Source organism: Lipotes vexillifer, unplaced genomic scaffold (genome assembly GCF_000442215.2).
Source record: "Lipotes vexillifer unplaced genomic scaffold, Lipotes_vexillifer_v1.1 scaffold306, whole genome shotgun sequence".
Lineage (NCBI taxonomy): Eukaryota > Metazoa > Chordata > Mammalia > Artiodactyla > Lipotidae > Lipotes > Lipotes vexillifer.
The window spans coordinates 2,538,422-2,547,907 of record NW_006789814.1 but is presented as its reverse complement, the minus strand read 5'-3'; the positions used below and the strand labels follow the sequence as shown (position 1 = coordinate 2,547,907).

At 54.8% G+C, this 9,486-nt stretch overlaps 1 protein-coding gene across 1 annotated transcript; it reads right to left on the bottom strand.

Annotated features, from left to right (window-relative positions):
* Positions 1-4,709: 4,709 nt before the first annotated feature.
* On the bottom strand, positions 4,710-7,119 carry PRM3 (protamine 3). The gene is made up of 2 exons (XM_007462840.1): positions 6,965-7,119; positions 4,710-4,995 (listed from the first exon to the last, which is right to left on the bottom strand). The coding sequence occupies exons 1-2, from the start codon at positions 7,117-7,119 to the stop codon at positions 4,710-4,712; spliced, it is 441 nt and encodes a 146-aa protein (XP_007462902.1).
* Positions 7,120-9,486: the final 2,367 nt, after the last annotated feature.

Here is a 9,486-nt window from a genome sequence, read left to right as displayed (position 1 = left end):
AGTTGATGTCTCTACAGTAGAGCTCCTGCCTTCAGTGACTGTATCATAAAAGGACACCGTCCAGGGAATAGGGAAGTCCTTTGGTGAGTGGGGCTCAAAGTCCCTGACCTTATCCTCTGACCCTGTGTCTCCACCTCCTCCCTTAAAACTGCTCTCTAGGAGCACTTCTTTAGCGCTGAGGTGTCATTGACTATCATGACATTATGTGGCTTTTGTTTTTAAACAGGGAGCCAGGAGGTTTGGGGGGAGGAAGCATGAATCTCGGATCTCAGACCTGCCCTCCAAGAGGAAGGTCTCCTGTGCCGCCCTTGGTCCAGGCCCTGCTCCCTCCCTCCTGGCCATGACCTCCCACAGCTCTTCCTCTTGTCCCTTCTGTCCCCTACCATTCAGTCTCCACCCAGCAAAGACACTAGACCCTGTCTCTTGCCTGATTAAGACCCTCTTGTCTTTATCACTTATCACACCAAATAAAATGTCCAAGCTCCCCACGGCCTTGCAGATCCTGCGTGGCCTGGCCCCACCTGGTGCTGCCACCCCCTGGCGGCCACCTGCACATCTGTGCCAGCCGCTCCAGTCTTTGGAACACCTCAAGCTCTTTCCTTCCTTGGGGCTTTGTACATACTGTCCCCTTGGCCTGGAATGTGCTTCCCTCAGGTCTCCTCCACTGGGCCTTCCTTGACCTCTGTCCCCAGCCCTGCTGCACCAGAGTTGCTCTGTGTTACATCCAGACCTTGCTCCTTTGATACTGCTTATTGTGACCGGCAAGTCTTGTGCTTACACGTTTGTGTTCTTTCTGTGGACAGGGCCTTGTGTGTCCTCTGTGTTCCCAGAACCTAGCCCAGCCCCTGAAAACACTTGGTCCCTTAGTAAAGTTTGTTGAAACAAGTGAGGCTCAGAGGCTGATCACCAGCCCAAGGCCACGCAGCAGGGAAACAGGATGAGCCAGGATTCAAACTCAGGATGCTCTGGACTGCAAAATGCACATACCTAACCCCTCTTCCTGCCTCTCTCCTGCCACGGTTCTGGACTGCCTACTGCATGTGGATCACATGAACAGCGTGTGGGCCCGTGGGCATCCCGTGTGTGAGTGTGTGTGTGTGTGCACCTGTGTGCATGAACATGGGAGCATGTAGGACAAAGGAGGGCTCTGCCCAAGTAGAGTGTCACCCATCTACTCCAAAGTCTTCTTGATGTCTCCACCTCCCATTCATTTGTGCCCCTGTGTGAGGATTTGTTCCTTATACTCTCATGAGGTCGCATCACAAGGCATGTCCCTCCTCCCTACCCAACCTCTTCCCTGCTTTGTGCTTCCAAACCAGGCCCCAAACACGTGACACGTTTAACGAAATCAAAATGCCAACTCAAGGATAAGTCATCCAGTGCTCAAGCTTTAATCAGTGTTGCGTAGAAATCACTGTAGTGACACGTTCCTGCAAAGAGTTTGACTTCTTCCTTCTATTCCATGCATGATGGCGTTTCTCATCTGGGTGAAACACACAGGAACAAAGCCGTGGGGTGCCATCTTAGTTGTACTTTCATCCTAAGAGACAGGAATGGGAAAGGGAGCCTTTAGTAGCTGAGTGCTTCCTAAAGTCACTTAACTGTCTCCGCTGGGTTTTGGATGCTCATGTGTATTTGAATATGGGGCATGGATAGAACTGAGACAATCATTAAGGTCCTTTTGACTTGCAAATCCATCCATGTATCCCATCCATTTATCATACATCCATGAATGAATTGGATGGGTGAATGACTGGATGACTTACTGGATAGATGATAAGAATAACCACATGGACTGACGGTGGTGGTCCTGGGGCCTGCCTGGCAAGCCCACCTCCCCAGCAAGATTTAAAGCCAGGAGATTTAGAGTCAGGTTCAAAGCCCACTTTGTTCTGATGTCCAATCTCGGGTAGTTCGTTTTGGTTTTCAAGGCCTGGTTTCCTTATCTGACAAAGGAATGTCATCCCTTCCTTCCTGGTATTCTTGTGAGCCTGAGATGCCTGTCAAGCCACAGGAGGCCCTTGAAAACTGTTTCCCTCCCTCGATTCCTGCCTGCCGACTCAGCTCCCTTCCCTGCTAATGAGGGCCCTGCATCCCTGCTCAGACCTCCTGTGGAAGAAAGCCCACCTGTGTGTGCACACGGGGCCCGGTGTGAGCTCCCTAGTCTCGGGTGTTCTCTCCACAGCCACCCACCCCTCCCCACGCCTTGGCTGAAGCCCTTGGTCTTAGCTTTTGGCCACTCTCAGCCTGCCCCTCCCCTCAGGAAACTCCCTCCATCTCCATCTCCCCTCCCACTGGCAGGCCCCCCAGCCCATGTCTACTTACCCCTTTCTATAGCTTGTGCACAACTTTGCTATCGTCTGCTCTTATTGTAGTTTATTTCTTAATAAACATGTCATAGCACTCACGGTGAAAACCACCCTCATTTACAGAGCACTTCCTACGTGGCTGGGCTCCGTCCAGGCCCCACTCCTTCTAGGCGGCTTTAGTGACCCTTCATTAGTGGGCTGAACAGTGGCCCCTCCAAAAGATGTGTGTCCACATCCTAACCCCTGAAACCTGTCAGTGTGACCATATTTGGAAAAAGCCTCTTTGCAGATGTAAGGATATTTAGAGCATCCTGGATTATCCAGGTGGGCCCTAAATCTAATGGCTAGTGTCCTTATAAGAGACAGAAGAGAAGGCTCAGGGAGAAGAGACCATGGGAAATCAGAGGCCAAGATTAGAGTTGTGCAGCCACAAGCCACCGTGAGCTCGACAAGGGAGGGAGGATTCTCCCTTGGGGCCTCCGGGGGAATGTGGCCCAGAGAACTCCTTGATTTCAGACTTCTGGCCTCTAGAAGTGAAAGGATACAATTCTTTTGTTTTAAGCCACCAGGTTTGTGATCATTTGTTACAGCAGCCCTGAGAAACTAATGTACCCTGTGAGGTAGGTACGATTGTTACATTTTACAAAGGGAGAGCAGGCTCAGAGAGGCTGAGTAACCAGCCCAGAGTCCCACAGCTAGTCAGTGGTGGAGCCAGGATTCAGAGTCGGGCCTGGTCCCCTCTAGTCCAGCCTCGTGGTCACTAAGGCCTCCGAGGGGATTAAGGAGGCACGTGCGGCTCTGTTCTAACGGCCCTGCCTGGTGTGGTCTTAGTAGGGCTGGTTGGGGGCCACGCGGTAAAGACTGTGTCTGGGTCTCTGGACCCTCTCCACCACTCCCTGCACGCCTCCACTCTGACTGCCAACTTCCCCAGCCTCGAGTGTGTAGTGGGACAGAGACTGTGTTTATTGATCCCAGGGCCCATACTGTATGACTGGCACGGTGCCTGGCATACAGTAGGGGCCCAACAAATGTTTGCTGGGCAGATGAACGGGCGGGTGGATCTGTAGGCCTTGGACAAAAGGACGAAGCTGCTGACCGACTTGCTTGGTCAGGATGGGGGTGGGTGGTCACAGACAGCAGGGCCACCTCCTTCAAGCCTCAGGTGCCGTGGGCCATCTGCAGGCCTCAGTGGTGGCCTCCTCTTTGAGTAGCCCAAGGCCTCTCCTTACCCCTCACCCAGCCCCCAAAGAAATAGAGACGTCCCTGGAAATACTGCCTCCCCACCCCTCACAGCAGCCCTGATCAGGATGCTTCGCGGGCTCAGATGGCTGGTGCTTGGGGGCTATTGAGGGAAGAGGGTGGAGATCACATTTGTTATTTCTATTGGAAAGAAAAAGGTTGAGGGAGCCAGGGACGGGAGGGGCAGCAGACACTTTATGATGCTTCTTGAAGAGGGCCAGAGTGATGGACCCAGGGTCTGGGTCTCAGGTCTGTGTCTGGCCCCTTCTCTGGGCTTCCTTTGCCCATTGCTCTAATGAGGGCATTGGCTCTGCCCCCACAGCTGGAACCCTTGAACAAGGCAGAAGTGAGCCTCTCATGAGGGTACAGATGGTCACCTTGAGTGTAGGGATGGCAGAAGAATCAGTGGCTGAGAAGGACTCAGACCCCTCCAACCTGCTTAGCCCCCAAAACCGGGGCCTGCGAGTCGGATGGAACCACCGTGGCTCCAACAACAGTGCCCGCCTTGGTGAAACACTCACTGCGTGCCAGGCCCAGTCCCACCCAGCGTTTCAGTCAATTCTCCCGACCCGCTGACCTGTGGGTAGCTATTAACATCACCCTTAGGCAGGGAGGGCAGGCTGAGTTTCAGAGGCAGACAGCGACTTGCTCAGTGTCACACAGCGAGCACAAAGAAATTGGAAGCAGGTCTGCTGACCTCCCAAGTCCGTGCTCTTTAAGACCGTTTTATGGTTAGAGCAGCAAAATGGGGGTTTGCAGAGGGAGATGATACTGTCCCATCAGGTGCTCTCAGGCTGCATCTGCTCAGACTCGGGGAGGAATCTTCCCTGGAGACGGGACTGGCTGAGGTGACTTTCTAGCCCAGGCTACCACATTCTCCACCCTCTGCAGCACGGGACGGCGGCTGAGAAGTGACGGGGAGTGGACCTTGTGAGGGCTTCCGGCTGGAGTTCAGGGACAGGGGTCAGTGACTCCTGCTCTTCAGCCTCCCTGCACACACGCACACGTGCACGCGCGGTGCCACGGGCACAGGGTCGGGGTGTGGCGGCAGGGGGAGAGCAGACAGGAGGAGGATTCCTTGGAGACTCTTTATTTACTCTTTTCTGCAAGTTCTTCTCTCTGGAACGGCGACCGGCACCTCTTCCCGGGCCACGTCATGGGTCAGGACTGCGTCTGCTTGGGCTTGGGGTTCTTCTGGACCACAGAGTCGTCTTTGGCACCTTCCTCCTGCCACTCAGGCTCCAGCAGCAGCAGCTTGCCCTGCACCGGGAGTTCCTCCGCCTCTCCCTCTGGCTCTCCCTCCTCCTCACCCTCCGACGACAAGGAGAAGTTGTCCTGGCTCACGCAGACCACAAGTTTCTTCATGGAGGATTCGTGGCCCCGGCCGTGGCCCGTGCCGAGCTTGGCACAGTGGGAGCCCGTTGCCCACTTTGGCTGCCTCTCTGGACTGGGAGGAAAGGCCACTGGTGGGGTATGGAGGGGCCATCGAGGGTGGTAAGCAGAGCGCTGACATCACAAAGGGGATGTCACCCTGGGATACCTGAGTCTGAGCCGACACCTGAACTCAAACCTAGGCTACCAGCTGTCCCACTGAGCCCCTGCCACATACGGGGCAGGACCGAGGCCAAATGCCGGGCCCACACCCGTGCAGCCTCGCCCTGCCGTGTCGCCTCCTCCATCTGGCCTTGTTTGCCCTGGCAAAAGTTCCCCTTTTAGCTGGGATGAGAGTTGGGGATAGAATTTCCAGAAGCAGGAGAGCACACAGACTCCTCTCCACATCCCAGAAGTATCCAGCCCAAGAGAGCTGCTGACAGTATGTGATGAAAAGTAGCCACGAGGGAGCCTTCCAGGGGGCACTGGCAATGTCTGGCTTCTTGACCTGCATACTTAAAACATGTGCACTATACTTTTATAAAACTAAAGAAAACCCTACTCACTCCCTCCTGTTCTCCAAAATCACCCTTTAAAGGCAGCGGCTTGTAAGCTTTTGGGGCCACCAGCCTCTAGCTACACAGCCTCTAGCTACACATGCCCATCCAGCACAATTTCAGCCTGGGAGGGGGTTAAGTCTCCTTGGTCATTTCTGAGCACTAGGAATCTGTTTTCTGACATATAATATAGATACTGTCCCAGATTCTCAGTGGCTGTGGTAGGCTGAGAGGAAAGAAACTAATGTACCCCGTGAGGTAGGTACGATTGTTACATTTTACAAAGGGAGAGCAGGCTCAGAGAGGCTGAGTAACCAGCCCAGAGTCCCACAGCTAGTCAGTGGTGGAGCCAGGATTCAGAGTCGGGCCTGGTCCCCTCTAGTCCAGCCTCGTGGTCACTAAGGCCTCCGAGGGGATTAAGGAGGCACGTGCGGCTCTGTTCTAACGGCCCTGCCTGGTGTGGTCTCAGTAGGGCTGGTTGGGGTTGAAGACTGTGTCTGGGTCTCTGGACCCTCTCCACCACTCCCCGCACCCCTCCACTCTGACTGCCAACTTCCCCAGCCTCGAGTGAGACGGGGAGATGATAGGGAGATGATCCTGGATTATCTGGGTGGACGCTGAGTGCAACCACAAGCGTCCCTCTGAGAGGGAGGTAGAGAGATTTCACACAGGATGCAGAGACTGGAGATGCGGCCACAGCAGAGGAATGCCAGGGATTACGAGGAGTCCCCAGAAGCTCAGAAGAGGCAGGAATGGATTCTGCCCGTGAGCTTCCATGGCCCTGTTGTGATAATGAGGGTCCCATCTCAGAATCGTAGCGGCCCACGAGGCCTCACCCAATTCTGCCCCTTGCCTTTTGTTCCCCCCACGCTGGCCTTGTTCTTGCTGGAGCACATGCTAGACCTGCTTCCCGTCTCGTAACAAGTCACACTTTCCCCAGCTGTCCAACACCCCTTCAGGTTCTTCACACGGGCTGGGAGTTGACAAGGAAATGGAAGGTCAAGGAGGGAGTAGTGTGGCCTTGGGCATCATGATGGCTCCGGGTGAGAGGACACGCACGGGGTCACAGGGTAACACACCAGCACGGTACTCAAGGATGAGCCCCCTGCCCTGACCCCATGGTGAATAGAAGCCTTGTTTGTGCCGTTTGCATAATGGAGACCCTGACAGGCCAGCAAGTTTCTTATCTCAAGCTTTATCTGGCAGATGACTTTTGCTCATTTTACTCAAGATCTTGTGGGCTCCTTGCAAACTCGGGGCTTGGGCATCCGAGGGGGACTTGCTGTGGTCTCGCGAGGTGCTTCCTGGCAGGCAACTCTTCCTGGTGGGCCCAGGGAGGCTGGGAGCTGCCTTATTCTCCTTCTCCCTATCCTTCTGCAGCCTTTTGGAAAAAGTTCTAGTTACGGGGCTATCTGGGGAATCTGGGTGGGGAAGGGCTTGGGGGGCTTTCAGACAGGGTGGGGTCCCAGCACTGCACAAGCCCCCCGCCTATGGCTCCTGTCTGTCACGATAGGGCCTCTGTGGGTCCTCCCGTAGATCGGGACATCCTCCAGCCTCAGGTCCTGCACCTGCTGCAGGCGCTCACTTTCGCCCTGCTGCGGACGGGGACCTTTGCTCGGACTCCTCAGGCGGCATCCGACCATCGTGCTCGTGGGTGGGGCGGCTGGGGCTGAGGCTGAGGCTGCAGCTGGCCTTGGGGGTGGGGGGAGGAGGCTGAGGCCTGCCCTCCTGCTCTTACTGTTAACAGTGTTGGTCGGGTCTGTCGGCAGCTCTCTGGGGCCTTGTGTATAAGGAGTGTGTAAGTCCCCCCACCTTGGCCCCTTCTGTGAAAGCAGCACAGAGCGCGGCAGCCGCCCCTCACCCCGCCCGTAAAACGTGTCTCTGTGCCTCATAAAGGGGGGACTCTCACAATAAGAGCGCCAGCCTTCTTGTCCAAATCCAAGCCCTCATTCCCCACCCCCTCCAGCTGGTGCGAATCCACACGTAGTCCTTCCAGAAGCTTCCTCACCGCCTTTGCAGCTGTGCCTTTGCAGCTGTGCCGGGGTCTCTCAGGGGTCGGGGTGGGGCTTATCTGTCCACAGAGTTATCTTGTGCTTACTCTATGCCAGAAATTCCGGAAATTCCATACATTTACTCATTAACTGAGGCTCGAAGAGGTTAAGTGACTTGCTCATGGTCCCTGCAAATAAGAGGCAAGGCTGGGCTTCAGACTCCATGCCCTTGGCCCTCCGCCCCCTCCTCAGCCCCGGGGACACTCTTCCCTCCTCCAAATATGTCCCCTTCCCTCCACCTCTGGCCTCCTCCTGCACCTCTCACTGTACTTTGATGACCCATTAAAATCCAGAATCGGAGTCATAGCAACTGCAGGGAGGATGTGGTAGACACATTAATGCCTCCTCCCAAAGATGTCTGTGCCCTAAGCCCTGAAGCTGTGACTGTCACCTGACGTGCAGAAGGGACTTTCTGGATGTGAGTGACTTAAGGAGATAGAAGATTCAGTGTGGGTTCAGTGTAATCACGTGTGTCCTTATAAGATGGGAGAGGGAGACAGGAGGGTCACAGGAAGAGATCTGAAGATGGTACTCCACTGGCTTTGAAGGCGGAGGGAGGGGCCCCGAGCCCAGGAAAGCCAGAGGCCTCTAGGAGCTGAAAGACAAGGAAAAAGGTTATGCTTCCCGAGAGCCTTCAGAACCTGCTTGCACCTTGCTTTTAGCACCATAAGGCCCATGTGAGATAATAAATGTGCGTTTTAAGCTACGAAGTTCGTGGTAATTTATTACAATGGTGATAGGAAACTAATACAGAGGCCTCTTATATTCGTGCCCTCAGGCTCCCCCAGGGCACTTGCTCAAAATACGAATGCCCAGGCCTTACCCCCAGACCCTGCTAAGTCAGAATCTCCATAGCTGGAGCTTGATCTGTTTGTAAAAGCCTGCCCGGGGATCCATGTTCAGCCGTCCTGCCAGCGTCTTCTGACTGGCTGTGGAACCAATCTAGTAGTCGGGTCGTGGAAGCGAGTTCATCTCCCAGCTCAGTGGCCTCACCTGCAAAGACGAGGCCGTCAATACCTGCCTTGCAGGTTGGGTGTGAGGCCTGGAAGTGGCGAATGCCCAGTACCTGTGCTCTATAAATGGAAGGCATGGCCGCGACGTTTCTGTGGCCCTGTCAAGGCAACTGGGTCAGGGTTCTGGTCACTGATGAAATGCCCTGGGCTTTGCTCTGCAATGAGATCGTGACCCAGGCTCTTGTGTTAAAAGATCTGACAGTTCTCTTTGAGGCCAGGGGACGGAAGTGTTTTGTGAACCACCTTCACATATCTCAGTGTATCCTATGGTTAGTGGACCAAGTTACCTTGTTTCTTCAGCCAGGGATGATATTGTACCCGAGGATTAAATGAAAGCTTAGCTCAACCACTGTCTGGACAGGTTACTCTCACTGTACCCAAATGGAGGCATCTTTTAAAAAACGGGAATTTCGGCATCTGGCACCTTGGGGAATTGGTGGGATGTAGTGATGGCTGGTGAATCGAGCTTGAGCTGGGAAATGTTTACTGGCTCTCGGGGGTGGGGAGTAGGGGTGGCAAGCCAGTCTCGATTGGTAGCATTTGCCAGTTTGTGGCCCATTTCAGGCTGCCAGCGGAAAGCCACTGAGCACAGAGCTGGAGAGCGTGCGTTCAGAAACCAGCACGGCCGTGGGGCCTGTAAAGGGGTGGCCGGGTGGGGGGGGGGGCAGATTTGGGTTGTGACTTGGGAGTAGTCAAGAGTTTGAAACAAGATCCCGTGAGACAACCATCCCTCGCGTCCCCTCTTCCCGGTGTCCCCAAGCCCTCCTCGCCACTGAGTCCCTGAAAGTAAAGAGACGAGAGTGACATTTTTCCTTCAACGTTTATTGACAGGCGGCATTGTTCGCTGGCAGGCTCCTGTTCATTTCATCGGAACGGTGGCATGTTCGAGATGTGGCAAGAGGCCGGGGGGGGGGGGGGGCAGATTTGGGTTGTGACTTGGGAGTAG